At 44.6% G+C, this 25,828-nt stretch overlaps 1 protein-coding gene across 2 annotated transcripts in view; it reads left to right on the top strand.

Moving 5' to 3' along the window:
* TTC3 (tetratricopeptide repeat domain 3) overlaps positions 1-25,828 on the top strand; it is a 2,698,168-nt gene that overhangs the window by 1,955,842 nt on the left and 716,498 nt on the right. For both annotated transcript variants that reach the window (XM_069636090.1, XM_069636092.1), the window contains exon 34: positions 16,750-16,815. In XM_069636090.1, coding sequence (XP_069492191.1) covers positions 16,750-16,815 — 66 coding nt within the window. The remainder of the gene's footprint in view (positions 1-16,749; positions 16,816-25,828) is intronic.

The following is a 25,828-nucleotide window of genomic DNA, read 5'->3' as shown; positions in this document are numbered from 1 at the left end:
AAAATCGGTGAACTGCAAAATCCTGAAGCCTGACACCTACTTCTGCCACTGCACCCGTGGCCACTGAAAGGCATAGAAAGTCCCTATGAGTCTTATCTTCAGCCAGGGCTTTTATGGAGTTCACAGCGAGTTTCACCATCCTGGGACATCCACAGCCGGAGTAACACACGTCCAACGGAGACCACTGTGAAGACCGAAACATCTGCCTTTCTGAAAGTACTTGGTTCCTCTTCTTCTCTTGGCCCCGGCATCCCAGCGGCGACTCCTTGCAAAGGTGGTCCATCCTTCAGGGGTCCCGTCGATTGAAGCCACGAAACCCTGCCAAGGAACCACAGGTACTGTGACGAGGAAGAGCACCTTCCAGCCTCCGGAGTCATCCAGGGGTTCCAGAGTCATCGTGGATCGTGTTCTCCTGTGGCATCTCAGGTACTTTGGGGTGGTAGAACCTGCAGAAAGAAAACAGAGCATATTGAACATTGTTGGTCTGGGCTGTAAAAGGCAAGATAAGGTACTCCCTAACTTTTCCATTGCATATTTTACTGAACCTTATTTTATATAAAGAAGCTGTATTGGCACCTAACATAGTGTGTGGATGTGGGGGCTTGGGGACTCGCTGTACTTAAGATCCAGCCTGCATCACCTCCTGAGAGCTTTTGCCTTGGTTGCTTTTCCAAGCTACATATAGAGAACCTTGGCTGAGGTGTTCTGTGCTTCTCTCCCAACCATATAGATGGCAGAAGTACATATACCTCCCTCCAGTCTTTACAAAGATCTCTCATCTGCGAAAGTTATACTTTCCTTTTATGTCAATGCCCAGTCCTTATATGTTCATATATTGTCGTCTTTGGTTTCTACAGATCCCACCACCCCAAAGTACCTGGGAAGCAACAGGAGAGCTGGGCCCAAGATGAATCTAGGACCCTTCGGAGGAAGCTCTTTTCCTTGTTCAGTACCTTGGGTGCCTTAGCAGGCGAAGTGGTGGAGTTTCTCAGCTTAACTCGACAGTGCCCACAAGGATGGACCCCCTATAGAGGAAGCAGTTGCTTGCCCGTTGCTGTCGAGCAGGATTGGAACCAAGCAGTGTCCTAAAGGCCACAGCGAAGATCTGTCGCGGTGGTCTCCTTGGACGGCTTTCTTTATTTATTTTTGATGTTTATGCACCTTTACAAAAATATACCAAAGCATTAATACCATCGTAATAACTTTAAGCAATAACCTCATTTTTACAATATAAAACAGCTCTCTTATAACTAGAGAATATAAAACAGGATTATCACATAAACTACACATTGACACAAATTAAAACATTGTTAATCATATTTCAAAATAAACTGCATAAAAAAATCAAATGCACATATAACCCTGACAGACAAAAAGCAGAATAGATGATCTTCAGAACGGAAATCATTTTTTTTTTCCTAATATAGTCACGTTACAAGACAGCTTGTGAAATGAGAGCGGAATCAACGATCCGAAGAGAACGTACTGTTGCAAGTATTATGGAATTGGTTGTTCCCCACATAAATCTCGCCCGTATGAGTTTGCATCCTAGCTCTGTATATGTAGAACAAAAGGTCTTCAAAATATTTAACCTTGTGTTTCAAAGTAGGGACAAAAAAGAAAAAGATGTTTTAAAGTTTCTATGTACTCTTTGTTATTGCAAAATCTGCAGGATAAATTCTGCAAAGTACTGCTGTGAGTAGGCCAATGCTTGGTTCTAGATTTGGTGTGAACTAAATCCAGACCGAACCACATATACAGTGCTTGAGACTCGGCCCCAGGGGCATAGACTTAGATATTGCAAGCGGGGAACTTGCTTGTGCCTGAAATCAGCATATTCTGAGAAAGAGGAGTAACGGGTAATTCGATCAGAAGTTGCAGCCCAGTCGTTTAGGAAGAAGCGCTTATGTGCCAGTCTCCATTTTACTTGTCTTCAGTGAGAATATTGATCTCAGACAACATTGAAAGTATACGCTTCTTGAAACGGACTATAGACATTGGTTGAGATTGATTTAACATAATTAGGAAATCCTCGTACAGTCAGTTTGGTTGAGGAAAGCGCATTTTTATATATGCATTAAGAATACGCCATTTGTGTCGTGAAGCAAGGGAGTTTAATCCCAACTCATGACGAAGTAGTGAGCTGGGTAAATAATTGGGTAGACACAAGGTAGACCTCCAGATCTTTGCTTGAAGTTTGTTAAGGAAAGAATCAAGATCTAATAAACAAAGGTCCAGTCCATAAAGGATGATCGCCTCTACCTTATCAAAGAAAATGTACAATATTTATGAAAAATGATTTTCATTTGCCCAATTAATGGATTTACTTTCTCCACTAATGCTTTCTGCCAGAATGACGAGGAGGAGTTGTTTGCCAGATTGTAGCCGAAGTATGTTATATGATTAACCAACTGAATCTCTTGTGAGTCGATGTACCGACGAAATTTGCGTAGTTTTTACGAGATGAGCGAATGTTGTATTTCATCGAGTTCACCGATAGGGTATTTACTTTGCAATATTGAGAAAAACATTACGATTTATTTTAAAGTCCTGAGTGGGTACTATCAAAAAAAAGATCATCATCAGCATAGGCTAACCATGAGAGATGTAACTTATCAAGGCACACTGCAAACGATTTGGTATTATCCCATATTTCCTCAATGTCCGCTAGGTACAGATTGGAAAGTACCGGGCCAAGGTTACACCCTTGTTTGACACCGATGGAAGTGGGAATGGACTCAGTCAGATGCCCTGCATTAGATATACATACTTTAAAGTTTGTGTTATGATGGAGTAGCGCAATAAGTGCAACTAAGTAAGCATGGAATTTGTAATCCAGTATTTTTTGCCAAAGTATACCTCTGATCACACAATCAAAGGCAGAAGAGAGGTCTAGCGAAGCGATGTAAATGGGCCCATGATTGGAAGAATGAGAAGCAGCAGTCAAGTGTGCAAGAATGGTTGCGTTTAATTGGGTCCCCATCGATTTCCGAAAACCTGTTTGAGCTTTATTCAGAATGCAATTTTTAGAAATAAAGCTTTCAAACTCCTTTAGTAACAGTAGCGCAAAGATTTTAGCTGCAACATCTATGAGGGCAATTGGACGGAAATTGAGTGGATCGTTTAGTGGGCCTTTCTTATGAAGAGGTATAATAGAAGTTACCCACGACTTTGGCAAGAATTTATTTTTGAAGATTGATTGATATATTTTTATAAAAACAGTTGCCCAAAAGAGAGGGTCATCTTTGACAACACATGGCGGGAGTCCATCAGGTCCAGCACATTTAGATGTCTTAAGATTTGCAATCGCAAATATGATATCTTCAATTGACCATGGGCATATGGATGGAATTTGTGAAGTTATGTTTTCGATATCGAAATGGGCAAATCTGAAAGGAAGTGAGTATTTTTGCTCAAAAAAAGAAAACCAAGTGTGCCGTCAATGGCTGATTCTAGCGACGGATGGGTAGCTTTGTTGGACGAGCATAAGGTCTTCCAGATGTCTCTGTTATGGTTGCATATATGTTGAACCATGTTTTGATGTGCTTCAAGATGGACAAGGAAGCGAGCTGTTTTAACTTTGTTTTTATGTATTCCTATCAGAATTTTTTTAGCAGTGCAATATTCTATCGTACCGAGAGAGGAAAACCTTTTTTTAGATTTCTCACTTCCAGTTTTTTTTTCGTTTTCAAGTTTGCAAGAGTACATGATAGAGGAGTATACATTCTTGCTGCTGCATGATTTTTATTAGAGAATTCAGATATTGATAGAAGATGTAACTGAATCATTAGTAGATTCCACCTAAGAATCGTCTCTGATGACTTGTCATCTGCATTAGAGTCATGGTATAAATCACGATTAACTAAAAAAGTTAAGCGTCGACAAGTAGAGATATTCCAGTGAATTAAAAGCGCAATCCTATCAATTTGGACTAAAGCCAATGTCGGCAACACAGAAAAAGTTTTTGCTGCTAACATCATGGTACTCGAGAGCAAGGAATGATCACCATAAGGTAGAAAAAGAGGAACAATAGGAGAGAATATGCCTGTTAGATTATTTGAGGCAGCTATGAAATCAATCGTGGACCTTACAACTCCTCTTTTCCAGGTGAAAAAGGAGGTTGGAGATTTGGGTGCAGTAACGTACAGGTCCCAATGAAGAAGGAAACTGGACCATCTCAAACCATTCGAAAAAAGAGCATTTAGAGTGAGTAGATTTACCAAAAGAGCTGTGTGATTGAGCTGCCGCATAAAGAAATACATTGATTGTAATGTCAATTAAAGTATTATTTAGAAGATTAGTCGCAACCTCCATAGATAGAGAAGAAGGATTCCATTACAAAGAAATGAATAAAATGTTTAGGGCAAGGCACATAAATGTTCAAATCAATTAAAAGAAACAATTGAGTATAGCAAGTATAATTTACAGAGAATCGGAAATTATTATTAAGCAATATCGCAATGCCCCCCAGCTGGACGACCCAGTGTCTTCTGAATGGCAGGATTGCGAAAGGAAGTAAAGCCATCGAATTGAAAGTCATTACTGCACATTGTTTCTTGAAGAAAAAAAATAGAAGGCATGTTCTGAGTGTCAATACCAGCGAACCATGTTGAGAGATTTTTTAACCCACTGCAATTCCACGAATAGATATGCAATTCATTGCATTATGAGTTTGTTTTAGGAAGTAGATTTGCATTGATGTTTGGGAGCGAGGTTTTTGCATTTGGAAGGATCCCTAGCAGACAATTCAGAACAGATGTAAGAGAGGCTAATTGTTCTAAGATTTGCAAGTTCTCAGTTTCATTTACCGAAACCAATGTGTTTCCATTTTTGTCATTCGTTACCACTGGCGGTTTGAATTCCAAAAAGGCTATAGCTTTTTCAATAGAATGGAAAGCCTGTAATTCAAGTCCCAAGAAGACCAAGTCTGATTTGTATTCCCACAATAATTTTGCTATGATGGGGGGATTGGACTTTACATAGCATGTGGTTGTTATTAATAATGGGTAGCTTAATCCATTCCACATCTTGAGAGGTCAAATTGCGTAGAGACGGGATTTTATGAATCGCATTCATGAGAAATGTGCGGTTGATAGGTGCTGCGCCATTAAGTTGGGGATTACTAGTCCAACCAATAGTTGTTTGCATTTTGGAAGGAATGTCATGGAATGATTCCAGTGTTTCATTATTCACCACCAACGGAAATGGTGTGGTATTTATCGACACCAACTTCTCAGGTTTAACAGTTTCCACATCCTGTAACGGTACAGGATGAGAATCCTTGGGGGGAACAGAATTGAGTGGATTGGCATTAGATGACAAGTCAATACAGGATTCAGGTGCGTACGATACAGTGTTGTGCAATGGATGTACATTAGGTTCTTCAATGTGAGAACCAAAAGGAGGAGGGGGTATCAACGCATGTACCATAATGGGAACAGGTGGAATGAGCCCAGAGATGTCCTCACTGGAGTGAATTTTCTCCCCTGATAGACGTTTCTTTGTTTTCTACAATGGGGAAGTATGTACTCATGTTTGCTTGCACCAAAAGAGAGGGTAATGCTTGAGCGGTATTGGAGGTGGACGCAGGTGAAGCACATTTATTTTCCAATACGATCTCTGCAGTCGGATTGAGTTTCGATACAGTTTCACAACCATTTGCACCAATTTTCAGTTTTTGTTTAGATTTGATTTGTAGTGCCATTTTGCTTTCCTCATTAAGTTGGCTAAGATTAAGGGGATGGTCTTCGTTAGGGACTGTACAGACATTCTGGGCACCAACAGTGGGAAGTTGAACATTATGTGAGCTGTGCAAAGAGGAGCCTGCGTCTGCTATTTTATTGGAGACATTTTTGTAAAATTTTGCTTTGTGTCTCCTTTTCACCACTCTCTGAAAAGCTTTCTTAATTATGCGAGAAGAATGGTAGATATTAGAGGTCGTATCTACAGCTTCTGGAATCTCACAGATCGAACCAGAAGCGGCTGCAGCCTCATCCAAAATGTTGGTGATGGCCGACGGACTATCTGGTGAATCACCTTCAGTACACCCATTGTGTGCCACCATGTTGTTATGGAAAAATTCAGGAGGGACCAGTTTTGGTCGACCTGTAAGAGTCGCTCATGTTGTAATTTCGCAACTTCAACCAGATCAATTGCAGATGCAGATGGAATTACCACTTCTGGACCTGGCGGTTTAACCACCGCATTGGCAAATGAGGTAGGAATTCTGTTTGCCAATAACATGGTATTTCTGGTTTGAGTACTTTGGGATAGCAAAGCATTATGAGGCAACAGCGAGGCCAAGCTCCTCCTTACAATAGCTGCTGTTCGTTCGGGACAAGTTACATGAAATGTGTGACACGCTTCTTGTGCTAATATATATCCCTCTACTTTAGAAAGTTTTGTAGAATTAAACGAAATTAATTCCTTCATATCTTTCAAGAGAAGATGAGTGTATTCGAGCCCTTTGTCCAAAAAATTTAGAATTCTCGTGAGCACGGGAAAAGTATGAAGCTCTTGTTCTAATACATGGGAGGAGTCGCCCTCATGAGGTATGGATGATACTGGAGAGTGAGGGGAAATCTGCTCAGCCATGGGATCATGAGACGTTCGTTTTGAACATGACTCCTGCTTTGAGGGATCTGACAGTTGTATTTTCTTTGGGGAAACAATTCCATTGTTGGAGTACTCCCTTTTAGGCATTATCATTTACACCATCCTCTGAGAACTGGGCTTTAATTATTGCCCCTTTTGTATTTGCGTTGAAATTGGTCGCAGAGTCATTTGCTGCCTTTAAAGTGAAGGGTAGGTTCGGTTGTACTGGCGTAATTCCTCCTGAAGGCTCAGGATCGAGGGGGTATGCAAGAGGCGATAAGGAGGGCAAATTCAGCTCAGGGAGTAAAAGCACATCGCCCTGAGCAGATATGGAAAGTAAAGATTTTTGTTCGTTGCCCAAGATTTGCTTGGATTCCGTTTTGGGAATAAGCATTTTTTTGGGCGGCACCTTCTTAGAGGAGTCGCAAATGCGTTTACCATTAAACGCATGTGGTTTCCATGAAAAGGATACAATATTTGTGTAAGCAGTGTTTTATCAGTCATATGTTTAAAATGCATACTTCAAAAATAGTCACACAGCAATAATAAAGCCTGACACCCTTATTAAATGCAGTAACAATTCACTATCAAATAGTGAATGCAACTCTCACATCTCGCCACTCCGCCAAACAGCCCAACAGCCACTTGAGAGCCCACTTTAGATGTGCGTGCGGCAGGTAGAAGTAGGAAGCGATGCAGGGTGGGCGGGCAGGAGGCGGAGGCAGGAGGCGGAGGCATGAAGAGCTAGAGTGGAAAGGAGACAGAGAACCAATGAGGCAAGAAGCACTTTCAAAGTACAGTGAGCCGCGGTAACACCGCGGCTAACAAACAACACGTGAGGCAGTTGTAATAAGTTAGTTTGTGCACAGAGGCAGAGTCCATTACTTGTAATATTTTCTCTAAGTTGCTTTGCTCGCGTTACGGCCGTGCAGGGGATTCCTCTTGCCGACGGCGTAAGATGCAACACAAGTTAAGGCAGTCCAGAGCAGGAAACGGGTAGCGAGTCCTCTCAGCCCAACAGCCACTTGAGAGCCCACTTCAGATGGACGGGTTTCTCCTCTGGCTGTGGATGTCCCACACAGATTAAACTCGCATATATGGCCCTTCTACCCAGCATCCAATCAGGAGAAGGGAGACTGAGACGGGATTATCAGAACTTTGAGAAACAGGAAGGGAAAGGCAGGAAGCCATGAGGCTTTCAGTGGCCATCTTGCCTTGGTTCAGGGATCCATAGATTCCTCAGGCAGAGCCTGGGTGATCAAGAGCCAACATACATGTGCCCAAATCACACACTAGCGGTCACAAGCGGTATGTCTACTCATAGGTGCCATATGGGCATTCTTCCCTGGGTATTGCTCACCAATAATACAATTGAAGAGCTGCACTGCTAGAGGTCCAGACTGGACTCTTGTGGCATAAAAACATTAAGAAAAACGCATACAGGGAAGTAGTGGGACAGGGACAAGAAGAACCATCTCTCCAAAGCATTTCCAGCCTCAGTGGGTCAACCCCATTACCTGTTCAAGGTCTTGCTGTTCGTGATTTCTTTAGCTCCCAGGATTTTCACCAAGCTGCTAGCCTTGGTGGCAGCTTTGGAGGAAGGGCATTCATGTCTTTCCGTACCTGGACGACAGGCTAGTCCGAGTACACTCCCCTGATCTAGTGGCAGAGCATCTTCTCCGCACATGCACTCTATTGCACAGCCTGGGATTTTCCCTGAACTTAAAAAAAGACTCAGGTTTCGCCATCCGAGTCCCTCCGATATATCGGTGAAGTCTTGGACACTCGCCTGAGCAGGGCCTTCCCGCCGAGGATCGAGTGGTGAAGATCTTTCGGATTGCCAATGTCTTTCAATCCCAGTGTAAGTCCCGGCCTTGGTCTGCCTTCTGGGCCTCTTGGCCTCCTGCATCCTAGTGGTACCAGAGGCGAGTCTGCGCGTGAGATTGCTTGAGTGGCTTCTCTGTTACAAATGGTCTCTGTTTCAGGGCCACATCTCGGACCCTTTGCAGGTCTCAGGCCAGATGGCTCAGAATCTTTTGTGGCGGGCCGTGCGCGAAAACCTGCTGAAAGGCGCATTGTTTTGCCAACCTTGGCCGACATCTTTAACTGATTGGGGCGCTCACCTGTCAGACCGAACAGTGAGCAGACTGGTCTCCCGCAGAGTTTCGGGAAGAAATCAACTGTAGCTGAGGGTGATCGGGCTGACCTTGATTGCTTTCCTCCCATCTGTAAAATGCAAGACTGTGCTGATCCTGATGGACAACACAGTGGCCATGCATTTCCTCAACAAAGTGATGTTGGGATCCTTCACTCTGTGCATAAAAGCAATGCCACTGTGGTTCTGGGCTCTGGAGAATGGATCTCTGAGGCCTCATCTGGCTGGACAAGAGAATGTCACAGCGGATGCCTCGAGCAGACAGACGTCAGCCTCCCACAAATGGGAGCTCTGTCAGGAAGTTCTGGAGGAGATCTCCTTTTGGAGAACTCCTTAAGTAGACCTCTTTGCTTCCTGTGTCAACAGGAAGTGCAAGTTCTTCTGCTTGAGGGAATTTCTTCGTCCGGGATCTCTGGGGGATGCACTGATGGTCGAGTGGACTTTTGACCACCTTTATGCGTTTCTACTGATCCCAGTCATGGTTCTAAGGAGATTGTGCCTGTTCTGAACCATGATGATCCTGATCGCCACAGACTGGGCCCAGGGAAACGTGATATCCAGAGTTGCTGGACATGTCCATCTGCCCTCCCTGGCGCCTTCTGAGGCGAGTGGATTGCTCTCCCATTCAGAGGGGCATGTCATCCACCCAAAACTCACCGGCCTGAACCTTCGTGCTTGGCTTCTGAGAGGCTGTGATACAAGGAGTGGGCCTTGTCGGATGACATCCTCGATGTGCAGAATTCTGCTCCCCGCTATGAAATTCATTTATGCCTGCAGGTGGTGTACATTTTTGATTTGGTGCCGTGAGAGCGACCTGGATCCTTCATTTTGTCCTCTGTGTTTTATTTTCTACTGGCTTTGACCCAGGTGGGCCTGCAGATTGGCACTGTAAAGGGTTACCTCTCTGCTGTTTGAGTATTCAAGAGGTCCCCGGAACAGGGCTAGTTTTTCATAATCCCACATGGTTGTGCAGTTCTTATGTGGCTTGTGTAACCAGTAACCTCCTTGCCAGTTTATGGTTCTGGCGTTGGAGGTGAATTTATGTTTAACGGTTTTTGAGCCTCTTCATTCCTGTTCTATTAGATTGCTCGCCCTTAAGGTGCCTAAGGGTCTCAGAGCTCATTCTACCAGGGGAGTGGCTGCCACCTTTGCCCGACAGAGGGGAGTCCCAGTCCTGGATATTTGCTAAGCGGCAACATGGGTGTCCTTGCACACGTTTGCTAAGCATTACTGCTTGGATTCCCTTGTGGGCCAGGATGCCCGTTTTGGTCGGTCAGTCCTCCAGAGTTTTCTGGTTTAGGTGGTGGTCCTGCTTCCTCCCTCTTCCAATTTTCTGTGCTGGCTTGGAAGTCTATCCATAGATGAGGAATCCACGGGAGGAAAGAATCCATTAGAAGAACATATGACTTGCCTCTCGGTAATGTTCTTTCTGATGGCTGTTCCTCCCACGGATTCCTCTTCTGCATGCCCCTTTTTGTGGGAAGCTAGTCATCGGTTCTATGGTCCCTCATCTTTAGAGTGCTAGGGGAAAAGGGTGGAACTGAGGTCACGGGGCACAGCCCCACTATATATACTGACCCAGGCGTCTGAACCACTGCGGGGTGTTCAGGGGCGTCGGACGGAGACGACGCATAGCTGCACTGTTCCCCCTGGTGACGGAAAGGTTTCAGAAGAACAGCTCTGCTGGATAGGGATATCATAAATGAGGAATCTGTGGGAGGAACATCCATCAAAAAAGAACATTACTGAGAAGTAAGTAATTAGTTTACCTGTCCCAAATACTAAAATTTCAAGGGATTAGCCCAGCAACATAAGAAATGAGAAGAGGTGTAGCAGGAGTAGGCAGCAAAGGGAGGGATTCTAGGCCCTGCAAACAGAGTATTGGCCATTCAACAAAATGATACACCTTTTAGTGTCTAGGGAACACTTTGACAAGACAAAAAGGGTTGAACCAACAATATAGTCATTCATTTACTGATCGTTATACAAAAGGGTGTTTGGCATTGCAAGTTGTGGAGAAGTTGGAATCAATTTGATGTTTGTTTGTCAAAGATTTAATTGAGAAATTTTGTTAAAATCTGTATGTTATAATCTGATAATTACTGTAGTCAGGAGCTGTAATCCCTCTAGAAAATTAAGGGAATACTGGGACAGTTCTGTGGTGGGCAGCTAGTGAAATGAAGTGCATAGCTGTAGTTTCCAATGCGCTGAGGATTCGTTAACTTCTGTGTTCTCCCCCCTATGATTGTAAAGCGCTCTGTTGCTTGCTTAAGCTAGGTCCATGCTCAATAAATACCCTTATAATAATAATAATGTGCTGAGCAGTCATACATTTGCTGGATCCATCTTGCATGATAAGTTTTGTTTTTTTGCTGCAAAAGTGTATCCATAAAAAACTTCAAATGTATTGTGTTCTCCCACGTATTCTTGTCTTTTGATATTTCCTTTCCAGCTGCTTCGGAAAGTGTTTTACTACAGAAGATGCTGTGCACATGTCCCGTCGACTCGGGTTCCCTCGAGGGTCTCCGTCTGACGACGACGACATCACCAGTATATGTATCACGCACAGAGTCCATTGGCTTCAGTTCTGTTTTTCCAACGGCTCGGTACTTCTTCGAATTTAAATTTGATAATGTCTTCACCGTCTGCTCCTTCGACACCTAAGATGGGTTTAAAAAAATGTCAAGACTGTGGGGCAAAAATGACAATTACCGATCCACACCGCGTATGCCTATGGTGTCTGGGCACGGAGCACTACACAACGGACTTTGATTCCTGTCAGGCAATGACTGATATGGCTCTAAGGGAGCGTGAAGGTAATTTAGCTGTGGGTAGGACCCCTTTGAAGTACCCCTCAAGTCTTTCAAAAAAACATCCATCAGTCGAGTCGAGAGATTCTCCTCGACGGAAGAGATCCAAAAAAAAGATCTTGGTCTAGGTGTCGATCACATCACTCTTCGTCTTTGTCTAAAAAGGCATATAAGAGGCATTATAGATCTCCTTCAACCTCGAGTGATTCCCCTCCTTAGAAGGTCACATGTCTGACCAAATCCTCCACTCTGGTTCAGTGGGAAGTGTTTCAGAGAGAAATTTTAAGAATATTCGAGAAGGAGGCCCCAACCCTCTCGAAGGAAATGAAGGGAAGCCATGCACGGTCTCTTTGCATAAAGACGACAGAAGGAAGTCGAAGGCTGAATCCTGTGTGCCCTTGAGTCCGGTACGCAGACCAGAATATCAACGAGAGCCATCAAGGCCTCAAACTAACGAGAAATCAATGAGGGCTTCGACAAGTCGAGAATCCAACCCTACGAGGGCATTATCGACAAAAACGATGTCAACAACTTCGACACTAGCAGCCTGTAAACCATTGTCGCCTTCAGCATTGTAGTTGACGCCTGTGTCGAGAACATCGATGCCAGGGTTGAAGGTTTCAACGTCATTGGCCTCGAAGCCGTCGAAGGCAGGTACAAAGCCATCTAAGCTGCCAATGACGCAAGAGAAAAACTATAAACATTTGCCAAAGAAGGATTTCTTTAAGGCATTATCTTCAGTTTATGAGGAACATGAGCCTTCTGATGACAACTCTCCTCCTTTTGGCCTACAATATGGTACTCCAAATGTTCCAGAAGCCTTGGTATCCGAGGAGTCCAGAATTAAGGATTTATATGACAACCATCAGACAGCCAATGGCGTGGATCCATCACCTGAGTTAGAGTTTAAACCAGACCCTTCTGATCATGCAGATGCCTCATATAGGCAATTAATGGGCAAGATAGTTGAGTTTTTAGGCTGGAGAAGGCCTGCTGCCCTATTCGAGCAAGATGATTTAACTGACATTCTGGACCAAGGTCCACAAAAAGATCCCATCTTGCCTTTTCATATTGCTCTGCAAAAAAGGATTAGGTCAAATTGGGAAACATCAGAGACTATCGCTGCAGTTAACAAAAACTTCTCCAAGAAGTATAGATCATCCAGCTGTGACCCTGAATACTTGACCAAGCATCATACACCAGAAAGTCTGGTAGTCCAGGTGGCAACGTCCACTAAACAGTCTGCATACCCCACTATTCTGCCAGACAGGGACGACTAGCGTGGACACGTGGGTGCGGAAGATCTTCACAGCAGGAAGCAAGTCCTTTAAGTCGGCCAATACCTCTTGTTCCTTGAGAAAATTCACGTTCTCCCTCTGGGACTGTGTAGCAATGGCGACTGAACACATCCCCGAAGGGGAGGAAAAAGGCGGCTTCCTAGCTATCGTTAAAGATGGAAAAGGGGCAATGTGCGAGTGCCTACAATTAGGTTTGGATACTGCAGACCGCATCAACAGATCCATGGCTCCAAATACCATACTTTGCAGGTTTGTCTGGTTGAGAAAGTCGGGGTTTGCACCCACGTGCAATCCAGCCTTCTCAATATGCCCTTTGATGGCTCTCAGCTGTTTGGCAGCAAGGCTGACGAAAACCTGGAGAAGCTGCAGACCTCTAAAGCGGCAGCAGAATTTCTCAGCACCGCAATTGGACAGCCTCAACATTCTTACCCTAGTACATCATCTTGGAGGGGTTAGTCCTCTCGCTTCTACTACTCAGTTGAAAGAGCGAGAGGACAGGCTAGTCAAAGAGGCCAGAAAAGATTCCCTCGTGGTGGACGAGGGAAAGGTACTAAGACCCCAGTGGGAGGCAGACTCTCACAGAATGGCAGGGCATTACTTCAAATGCATGGGCCTTGGAATCTGTAGCCCAGGGTTACTGCCTTCCCTGCCTAAAAAAAGGCCTCGGAATCATCCAACGGGGAACAACTAATCACAAATTCCAGATTCGCTCCCTGTGCAGGACATTTTGACCCTGCTACAGAAAGGTGCTATACAACCAGTACCTGTAGCGGAGAGCAACAAGGCTTGGTACTCCCCTTATTTCCTTATCCCCAAGAAAGACGGAGAATTGAGATCCATCTTGCACTTAAGAAACATGAACAAATGCCTCAGGAAGGAGAAGTTCAAGTTGGTTACCCTTTCTCAGATCCTTCTGGCCTTCCAGCTCCATGACTGGATGGTGTCATTGGACCTTCAGGATGCTTACTTTCATGTGCCTATCTATCACAAGCACAGAAGTTACCCGAGGTTCGTGGTTGGCAGTTCTCATCATCAGTTTTGAGTTCTGCCATTCGGCATAGCTGACCTCCGCCCATGGGGTTTCACCAAGTTAATGGTGATTATGTCAGAGAGTCTACCAAGAGGGGGGGATTCACGTCTACCCCTACGTGGACGATGGGCTGGTCAGGGCTCGTTCTCCTGAATAGGCCCTGGAATATCTCTGCATCACCTGCCACTCCCTCAAAAGACTGGGCTTCTCCTTTAATTTCAAGAAGTCCCATATGATTCCATCACAAAGACTCCAGTTTATCAGAGCAGTCCTGGATGCATCGTTGCTAAAAAGCCCCGCCACCCGAGGTGAGGGCTCAACACATTCTGCAGATGCAGATAAGGTTGCTCGGACTCATGGCAGCCTTCATTTTCCTGGTGCAAGAGGCTCGCCTGAGAATGAGATCCATCCAATGTACTCTCAGGACTCAGTGGTCGCAATTATCAGGCAAGATGTCAGACCTTTTTCAGGTTCCAAGCAGAGTTGCGCAGGATCTCCTGTGGTGGGCCTGCGAGGATAACATTCTGAAGGTAGAAACTTTTTGGCAACCATAACCAGAGATAATAGTAGTGATGGACGCCTCACTCACGGGATGGGGAGCCCACACCAATGATCTGAAAGTCAGCGGTCGTTTGTCTCAATCATTCCAAACTACACATCAACCTTTTAGAGCTGAGAGCAATCAGACTAGCGCTGAAGGCCTTCCTGCCCTGTGCATGGGGGAAGAATGTCTTGATAATGGACAACACAGTGCCCACGTACTACCTCAACATGGTAGGAGGTGTAGGGTCACTACCACTGTGCAGAAAGGCATGCAGCTCTGTTTCTGGGTAATTCAAGAAGGAGTCTCCCTATCAGCAGTTCACCTAGCTGGAGAGGAGAACACTGCTGTAGATACTCTGAGCAGGCAGAGCACAGTCTCCCACAAGTGGGAACTAGCACAGGACGTCCTTCAAGAGATCTTCACCCTTTGGGGAACCCCTCAGGTAGACCTGTTCGCCACCAGAGTCAACCGGAAGTGCAAACTGTTCTGCTCCTGGGAATTTCGCCCAAGAGGAGCTCTAGGAAATGCGTTCATAGAGGAATGGGAGTTTCCGCTCCTGTACGCGTTTCCTCCAGTCTCCATCATTCCTCACGTGATCAGGAGGTTGAGAAAGTTTGAGAAATCCATGATCCTAATCGCTCTGGATTGGGCCAGGAGGATGTGGTACCCGGACCTTCTGGAAATGTCCATCTGCCCTCCAATACGTCTTCCACAAAGAGAGGATATTCTCTTGTGAGAGGTGGGCCGATTTCTCCATCCAGAGATCAAGACACTCGATCTTCATGCATGGTTTCTGAGAGGTTGAGGTATAACGATTGGGACCTCCCGGATGACGTGATGGAGATTTCTTTCGGCCAGAAGGCCGGCAAATAAATCCTTATACTGCTGCCGTTGGAACAAATTCAGCAGCTCGTGCAGGGAAAAGAATGTGGATCCTTTTCAATGCGATACACCTATGGTGTATCCTTTTTGTTACTTTGAGCAAATCTGGTGCTCCAGATTGGAACCATAAAGGGTTATCTGGCAGTGCTTTCAATTTTCAAGCGCTCATCAGAGAAAACTTAATTCTTCAAAATCCCTTTATTCATACCATTTCTTAAGGGACTCGCTAATGTGTACCGACCTACTTCCCTTCAGGTCTCTGTTAGGGATTTAAATCTTGTACTAAAATCTCTAACATGTATTCCATTTGAGCCTCTGCATTCATGTTCATTAAGACTGCTGACATTGAAAAACATTTTTCTAGTTGCAATAACATCAGCCTGCAGGGTGAGGGATTTGCAGGCACTTTCTTGTAAGCCTCCATTCACTATATTCTATAAAGGCCAAAGTGGTTCTTAAAGTGAAGCCTTCCTTTCTGCCAAAGATAGTCTCTCCAATATGATAATTTATTAATTGGTTATACAGGTTATAAATTAGGTTTGGCAGTAACAAACCAAACCCTATACATGTGGATTATTCTGGCTATTGGGGAATGATATAGATTGGCTGCTAAAGATTCTCCAGAGTGTCTGAGGGCCCATTCTATGCGGGTCATGGCAACATTTTCTGTTCTACAGAGAGGGGTGCCAATGAAGGACATCTGTGCGGCAGCCACTTGGTCTACCATCCACACTTTTGTAAGACATTGTCTGGACTCAGCTTCCACTCAGGAAGGGGGAATTGGTAAGGCAGTCCTTCAGTCTGTCCATGATAATTCTTAAGGACAGGTCTACATTCTTACTCCCTCCTCTAAGACCAATACTGCTTTGGGAGACTATCAGAAAATGAGTAATACGTGGGAGAACACAATCCATTCAAAGAACAAGTTACTTAGCCTGGTCATGTTCTTTCGATTGGATATTCCTCCCACGTATTCCTCATCGCCCCTCCCAGCCTACCCTGCTGTCGAATGTACGTGTTTTTGCTCTTTACGCTCTTTTAACGTCTATTACGGTTTAATATTGTTGCCATTAATTCGTCAATATGGGGAAAAACAAAACTGAAGCCAATGGGCGCTGCACGTGCCACATATACTGGTGATGGCGTCAACCGTAGACTCTCGAGGGACATCAAATCGACGGGACTAGTGCACAGCGCCCCCTGTCGAGAAAAATGTTCCAAAGCAGCTGAAGCTGGAAAGGAAATATCAAAAGATGAGGAATACGTGGGAGGAACATCCAATCAAAAGAGCGTTACCAGGGGTAAGTAACATGTTCATGTCTTCTAATTATAAATAACCCTTTTTACTGGTCTGAGTGTCCTCACTGTGCCGAGATGTTGTGAAGGATTCATGTATTTGTGCCCTGTTTTACAATTTTTACTTTTATTGTTTTTAGGTGGTCATAGAATTCTCAGCCCACAGTATAAATACTGATCCTTTTCATCCATTTGAAAAACAACAAGTAAGTATAGTTTGAGAATTCCTCATTTAATATTTTCTATTGACACACAATTATGTGGAAGGATGTTTGTTTGTTAATTCATTTGTTAAGCGCACCAGACTCGTAAGTAGAAGGCCGCTGCAGTGTGAAAATGCAAAGTTTAGAAAGTTGCGAAATGTACACCAAATACAATGCTTTCATGCTCAAACATATACAAAATATACACAAATATATCCAAGATATGCCCAATACACAATATACCAGATAAAAGCCAAAGCTGGGATTGGCCTCGTCTGCAATGTCTCGAATGTCTAGGATGCTTATATACTTACAAAATATGCAAGATATACACAGAATATATACAAAATAAGCACAATACACAGTATACCAGATAAGAGCCAAGACTACGGATGGCCTATTATAAATAATAAGCAATATACAAGAAATATAGGTTGCAAGAGTGAATCCCACCATGTATCGCTCAGGCTTGCACTATGTTGCACAAGTTCTTCAGATGTTGACACACTATTACACCATTAAAGGTGGGTGGGTAGGTCACTTCAGTAGCAGGCATAGCCAGATGGGGGACTAGGGGTCGGTGGCGATTGGTTTAATTAAATTTCTTCTAAAGTGTAAGTAGGGTTGGTCGGCTCTCAGATCTGGTGGCAGAGAGTTCCAGCCTTTAGCTGCCTTTATAGGGAAGCTGTTACCACCGATAGTGGTGAGCTTATACTTCGGTATGGTAAGACAGTTACCGTTCCCACTTCTGGTGGGTCTAAGGCAGTGGTCTTCAAACTTTTTTGGCTCGGGCCCCCTGAGCCAAGTTTGGGCAGGCCGGGCCCCCCTAAAAGTGCCGGTTGGACAGTACGTAGAAATCGCTATGAACATTTGCGTGCCGTCACCGCACCCTACTCCCAGTACAGACCCTGGGCTCTCCCCCCACCACTATCCCAGTTCCGCCGGCCATCCTGCTCCCACCACAGTCCCATAACACAAGCATACACACATCCATACACATTTAAATAAAAAATAAATCGCCATGAACTTACCTTCTGCAGGGGCCTGCGCATGGTTGCTAAAATGCCCCGCTCCAGGTTGCTCTGCCCATATGTGCGAGGAGGCGCAGGAGCACCCCCTCGCACATACATACATGCAGTGCCCCAGCCAGCATTTCCAATGAGCTATGCAAGGCTGGCGAAGCAAAACACCCCCAACGTTGCATGGCTCAGTGATCATGTGCGGCTGGGGAAATGAACTGTCAAAGGCAAACAGTGTTTCCCTTTGACAGTTCAGCCAGCCCAGGAGCACTCCCTCAGCTGGAAAAAGCAGCTGAGGGAGTGCTCAGTGTTTCACTGGGCTGGCTCCTCGGTTCCTCCATAATGGGTGAGGTGGCCAGTGGGTGAACGTCCCCTCACCCATTAGGGATGAGTCGGCAGGCTTGGACTGGCCTATAGGGCAATAGGGCGATGACTGTGCCAAAAATGCAAAATGCTAGTGTAGGCCAATCAAAATGGTCCACGTTTTTGGCCAATGTGGGCCAGTTTGAGGAGTTGCGTCACTATGCAGCTAGTAGTTTTGACCATTGTTGCTGAATAAATATTCTTTAAATATCACAATTTGTTTACATTTGAATAAAAAACAACCCCTTGGGTACTATTCAAACAGTCTGTGACTAAATGACTGAATATCCATTTGCAACTGCTGGCCATGTTTTCATTGGTGCCTAAGACCGTTTTATGGTCCGGTCTGACCATGTGAGCTGCCCACTTCCATTTCCTCCAACCTATAAAAAAAAAATATATATATATATATTTATATTTTTTTTACATTTCATGTTGGGCTCTGGCGCCCCCCCTAGGAGGCGGCCGCGCCCACCTGTGGGGGCGCACCCCACAGTTTGATGATAGCTGGGGGCTGCGTTGTTGAGGACTTTTTGAGTCAAAGAGAGCGTTTTTAATTGTATTTTATTAGACGTGGATAACCATTTATGGTGGTGTCTAAGGGATGAAATATGGGTTTTATTATTTATGCCTAAGGCTGCTCTGAGGGCATTGTTCTGTAGTATTTGGAGCTTTTGAATAGTGGATTTATTAGCTCCACTTTATAGGGCATTGCAATAATCAATTCTAGAGAGTATTAGGGCTCTGTCTAAAATCATGCAATTATCATTGGATAGGAAATGCTTACACGCTGTGAGTAGCTTACAGGTGTAAGCCATGGAGGAGGTAAGTGATATGCAGTAGCATTAACAATGTTTATATATTCAATAAATCCCACCCACCCTTATAGGATAGTTGACATACAGTAACAGTTATGTTTTAAAGTGTGTTTGTGCGTGTGATAAACAAAAAAGGTAGCGTTATGTCTTACAATATGAGAAGTGTGAATCTGAGTACATTGGTTGCCTCTGCCATGTTAGTCTGGCTTCTAGCTGTTATGTCGATCTGGAAAAATAGACACCCCTCGATCAGAAGGATATGCATTATGTTGGCCGAAGACCAACTGTCTCATGCATTTAGTATTAGAAATATATAGCCATAAGCTTGACTTATGTGCGGCTTTTTTAAAGCGACTGAAATCGCCATCTTGTTTTCTCTAACGTTGCCTTTTTGCCTCATGTAAAACTGCTTTGCTGAAATATTATTCTGCTTCACTGGTGCACAATGCAAGGCCGCGAGTGGAATGTTGAAACATAACGCAGTAACCCAGACAGAAATGCCCGGTCCCCTCCTTCGCATATCCTTGGAGAGTGAGCAGCAAGGCATTCTAATCAGTACAGCAGGTGCCAGCTAGTCTCGGTAAGCACAGTAGAAATACTAGAGCGAACATTAAAAGACTTGAATTATGCTCTTCTTTGCGGCCCCCTTCCCTAAGCCCGGTAGAATCCTGCAGAGCAAGTTGACCCCCAGTACACAAATAGAAACGAGGAGATAGCAAGGCCTGGAATGTCTCTCCCTACGCACCGCTTGCTTGTAGAAACAGAAGCATTGTGTTCTTTAAAACAAAGACTTATGTCTTTGAGCTTACAAAATTGCAAACTGTTACTAAATGAATGTTTGAATGTGTCATACTCGTCACCATTGTCAATCATCGTGCTTAGTTCAAAGGAAATGCAGTAGGGGCGGTATAAGTTGTGACACTACAGATTACTAGATGCTTGTTTTGTATATATGTAACTGTCCTACAAATTTCTCTCTTGTGTCCCCCGAGGTCTGGTAGACACACATCGCAGGGCGTGGGACCAGTTGGCCAACTGAGACTATTTGCTTTGCAATAAACCCTAGATTTTGGGAATACAACCTCGTGTCTGGCATATCAGTTCGTGTGTGGTGACTGTGCCTTGTTTCCATACGCGAGGGTCCCTCAGCGGCCCCTTCAAGATGGCGCCCGAATAGGGACCCTCCCCCACTTGTTCCATCGTGTACGTTGAAAAATAAGGAAGGCGGAGAGAACGGCGAGGACAGGACGATTGAGCCGGGATCAAGAGATGTTCGGGGCGCCCCTGCGAAAGCGATGAGATTCCTTTGCAGAATTGCACACAACTGATCCCTGATCGACGTGCCCGGCCAGAGAACAAGGGGGCGAGGGTCCCGAAACAAGGCAGAGTGAGCCAAGATACGCAGACACAACGTCATTGGTTGCATCAGTATCCAGACGAATTGTGTCTTGAGAAGACAACTTGATTGATCAGGTGAGTCGTACCCCGATTCAAAAGAGATCCTGATATTGGTTGAGAGTTGATTTTGCAAAATCAAACACCCAGTGTAAGTTTGATTAGCCAAGGGTAAGGTTAAAACATGCCTGGGGTATTCTCCACCCTAGCGGGATTTTTCCGCTGCGGCAGACAATCTTTGGAAACTGGCCAGGTCGCGCCACCCGAGGGGTCGCCGGCGTATGAGATGTATGTGAAGTATGGTGTGGGAGCGATAATGTTTTGTGAGATTTGGCATAAGCAAACCAGAAAGCAGGAAGATCTTCAATGGCCTAATCCTGGGAGTTTTGAAATGATGAGAATAGATAATTTGGAGAAGGTGTTGATGAAAAAGAAAACATGCCCTGCAGTATTTGATATCCTTAGGGACTGGAGAAGGGAAGCAATGCTTCGTTGGAAAGGTAGGGAGAAACATGCGCGCAGGCATAAGTCAAAAGCAGAGAGCGCGAAGGAAGAGGAGGAGTGGAATGATAGTTTGAGAAAGTCAAATAGACGCGAGCAATTGAGCATAGAAAAGATATACCCACAACGGGAGGTGCATTCATCAGACGAATTAATAGATAAAATATTGACAGACACAAAGCAAGGTCCAAGAAGAGAGACTAAAACGATCACGTCAGTAGCAACTGCTCAGCCCCCTCCTTTTGCTCACCCCCTCCCAATTGACCAAATTCCAGCCCAGCTACACACTGCACAAACAGTGCCTCCCATTAGCCAGTCAGCGCCGCAACAGTCACCTCCCGGTCCTGCTGTCCCATCCGCACCTCCCTCTAAAGAGATCGGTTCTGTCCCATATGCCCTTTCCGTGATTGAAATTGAACTTGTTGGAAAGGAAGAAGGGGCTGAACAAAGGGGATGTACGAGAGTAACTCATAGTGCGATTAGCAAGGAGAGGAAGCAAGAGTTGCAAGAACAGGCCGAATTGTATATAGATGGGAATGATGAAACGTCAGCGATGGCTTCAATATTCTACTTCAGGAGGAGCAACGAAAGACAGGTAGTGTTGGAATGCATGGGGGAATATTTAGTGGCTAGATGGAAACAGTTAATTGGGAAGCTGCTTCCGCAACGACTGTTGGATTTGAATGCATTGGCACGTTGTAGAGGGAGGGTTGAAGAGATGAGGGAACATGTAGACCGACTCTTTGAACTTAAGAATGAACTTGACAATGAATATGCTGAAATGTTTGCCATACCTGGGTATAGGAGTAGAGATATTAGGAGAGATAGAACTGAAGCGGTAGAGCCCTATATACAGCGCGATATTTGACAGGTGACAGACTAAGAGTGTGTATATGAGAGGCGTTGAAATGGATTTCAAATCCTAGTATTCCCACAATGGAGATACACAAGATATTTGATGAATACATCTTGCCCATGAAAAGAAAAGCACTGCAGATAATGGCTGAACATCTGATAGACAAAGATATAAATGAGAAGAAAGCCAGCCCCCCTGAAATAATAGCAGTATATAAGAGGGCATTTGAACGCGGAACAGGAGAAACAGCCTTATCACTCGATTTGGGAATATTACTACAGATGAGAGAGAGGGGAGGAACAGGGAGTGCGGTATTTCCCATGAGAGAAGTCCCACCTACCTTTGTGCCAAAAGTAGAGATTCATGCAACAGGCACCGTAGCGGCGCCGGTAACGCCAGCCCATTATACCGCCCAATATGTACATTTTTCCTTTTCCAGACAGGAAGTGAACAACATAAAACAGACGATTCCCGATATAAGAAAGAATCCTGCAGGATTCTATAAAGAGAGTCCTGTTTGCAGTCATCCGTACTCGCTATGGGTGACATAGATTTAATATTCCCAGTAATACTGCCAGCAGACATATGGAAGCAAATAAGAAAAGTGGATGATGCAACGGCCTATGGCGCCACATGGGCGGATTTAGTACTAGAGGCAAGGAATAAAGTGCAGGGAGGGAAACCAGGGCCAAATATGGCAGCATTAACAGCATGAATAATACAGAAATTGAAAGGAATTGTTCCAGAGAAAAGAATTCAATGGGACAAATTGACTGCCTGTTTTCAGGGTAAGGATGAACTAGCCACAGATTATTTTAACAGATTCGAGGAAGTATTTACAGATTTCAGTGGGCAGGATGTAAGTACAGAAGCGGGAAAAAGGCTATTCGTCGATAAATATGTGAGAGGGTTAATACTTCCCATTCAAAACTTAATAATGACATCGGAAAGTGCATGGCAAGCAAAAACGTTGAGTGAAGTACTACATATGGCTCAATATTATGAGAACAGAGTGAACGCTGAGAAAGAGAAAGAGGCGAAGGATAGAACAAATTTGAAGACAAGGGTGCTACTCCAGCAGGTAGCGGGACACAATAGAGGTAGAGGAAACGCCCAGGGCAGAAGTAATTTGAACATGCATGGAGGGCCCCTGGGACTGAATCAATGTGCGCATCGCAGAGAGGAAGGTCACTAGCGAGCGCAATGTCCACACTTGCAAAATAGAAATGGGTACGGCCAGAGAAGACCGCATAGGGGGCATCCAGGAGCAAATGTGCATAACAGAAATCACATGCAGCAGCACCAAAATAGTCATGCGAATGGTGCCCAAAATCAGAACCAGGCTCAGAATCAGAGCCAGCAGAATATGTAAAATGGGAATAGAGGAAGGGGCGGGAACATTTTCGATACTCATGCGAATGCGTACTATAATAACAGCAGCGATTACACATCGATGATGTGTTGTTCCCCCAATAGGACAGCCCAAGACAGGGGTTGGAGCCAGTGTCTATTCCCGTGAATCAGAAAGGACCCTACGTAGAAATGAAAGTTGGGAATAGTGAGCACAGATTCCTTGTGGATACGGGGACACAAAAGTGTTCGATAGACCATCACTTGGTTCCAGAAATACCACTGTCAAGGCAAAGAAATATTTCAGTAGGGTTCGCAGGCACCCCAGTGATAAATCCAGTGTCCCAACCAGTAGCAGTGACATTAGGCCCATTCACTGAATACTGTCCATTCCTTTTAACAGAGAATTGCGGGGAGAATCTTTTAGGATTAAATTTATTGAAGAAATTGAGTGCAGTAATCCACTGTACACCAGATGGAGTATTTTTGACCATTTCACCACAGAATGTACCAGTATCCGAATGTGTGTCTAAACCTTTGCCAGGCTAATTGAGTGAGGTGCCAACTTGTATTTGGGCTATAAATGACAATGATGTTGGATGTTTGAAGAGAGAACCAGTGAAAATTGCTTTGAAAGAAGGAGTAACGTTACCGCGTATTCCGCAATATAAAATCTCAGTAGAAGGAGAGAAAGGATTGAAAAGTATTGTTTCTGATTTGGTAAAATTGGGGGTGATTGAAGAGATTACAGGCAGCACGTGTAACAGTCCCATTCTCCCGGTGTATAAGAAAGGAGGTAATGAGGGACCGTACCGTTTCATAATTGATCTGCGCGCATTAAACAAGGTGGTAGATCCTCAATTCCCGTTAGTCCCAGATGTTACCACGATTTTGACCATGATTCCTGCCTCAGCTGAGTATTTTAGTGTTATTGACTTGAAGAATGCGTTCTTTAGCATTCCAGTGCACAAGGAAAGCAGATATCTAATCGCCTTCACGTTAGGAGGACGATCGTTTACACGAGCATTCCACAAGGCTACACAGAAAGTCAGAGTATTTACAGCAGAGCATTGAAAGAACAACTAGACATGCTAGAATTACCAGCAGGTTGTGTATTGTTACAATATATAGATGATTTGTTGATTGCTGCAGATACAGAAGAGATTTGTAAAGAGAGAACTGTTTTACTTTTAACACACTTGGCAGCAAATGGCCACAAAGCGAGTTTAAAGAAGTTTCAATATTCTCGAAAGGAGGAGACTTATTTGGGTTACCTACTTTCGAAAGAAGGGAGAAGACTGACGCCAGAGAGAATAGAGAGCATTTCTGGTATGCCTATTCCAAATACGCAGAAAGGAGTCAGAGCTATAATAGGCATGGCTTCTTATTGTCGGCAGTGTATCATGAATTTTGCTCTAATTGTGAAGCCAATGGTGGAGTTGACAAAGAAGGATGTTGTGATGCCTTTGCAGTGGAATGAAGAATGTCCGAGAGCATTTGAGATGCTCAAAACTGCGCTGTGTTCTGCTCCAGTTTTGGGCACACCAAATTATGAACAAAATGTCAGATTGTTTGTACATCAGAGTGAAGGCTGCACGTTGGCTGTTTTGACACAGGAAAATGGTGGAAGAAATAGGCCATGCGGCTATTTTCCTTCTGCGCTGGACCCTGTAGCGCGCGTATTACCACAATGTTTGCGAGCTGTAGCAGTGGCTGCTGCGTCAGTGAAACAAACGGAAGGGATGGTATTGGGGCACACCTTAATTTTGATGGTGCCACATGCCATAGACGTTCTACTCAATAGAACGCAGACGCAACACCTCACCTCTGCTAGATTGACTAGATATGAAATTGTCCTCTTTGCGCCACACATTCAAATTATGAGGTGTAGCGCTTTGAATCCTGCTGAATTAATGCCACTACCCATGGAAAAAAATGGAAATGAATCACCTCCCCATGATTGCTTAATGGTTACTGAGGAAGAAACGAAGGGGAGAATTGATTTAACAGATACCCCACAAAAAGAGCCAGATGGAGAGTTGTTTTGTGACGGTTCCTGTTTTAAATTGCCGGATGGCACATCAACTGCTGCCTATGCTATCACTACATTAAAAAGTATTGTGCAAAGTAAAAGAATCGTCTCTTGGCAGCCCACGGGTCTAGAATTGACGGTCGTGGAAGGGCAGCGAACACACAAGGTGGCAATCTGCTACCGCCTCCTAGAACATGTCCCAGAAGAAGAAAAATTGTCTTACATGACAGCATGGGAAAGGGATAAAGGGAGAGAGATGGCTCCAGAATCATGGCGGAGAATATGAGACGGGGCACACAGGTCCTCTAGATGCACAACTACCAGAGAGTGTGTACTTAAGATATGTTATAGATGGCACTTTACGCCACAGAGGCTGCATGCAATAAACGTAGACTACCAAGATGATTGTTGGCATGGCTGTGGGGCGAAGGGTTGATTTGGGACACATGTGGTGGCACTGCCCGATCATTCAATCCTTCTGGCTAGAGATCAGGTCCAATTAAGGATATCTGCGGCACTCTTCTCCCCTTGGATCCATTGATAATGGTACTGAGCGACACCCCAGAGGACGGATCATACCCTCAATCTGGTCCCAGAGTGCGGCTAATCACTCAGCTGTTAATGGCGGCACGTCTCACGCACGTACGATTCTGGAAAGAGCGAGACGGACCACACATTGCGC

Source organism: Ambystoma mexicanum, chromosome 7p (assembly GCF_040938575.1).
Source record: "Ambystoma mexicanum isolate Mex_15411 chromosome 7p, UKY_AmexF1_1, whole genome shotgun sequence".
Taxonomy (NCBI): domain Eukaryota; kingdom Metazoa; phylum Chordata; class Amphibia; order Caudata; family Ambystomatidae; genus Ambystoma; species Ambystoma mexicanum.
This window is presented reverse-complemented; position numbering and strand designations above follow the sequence as displayed.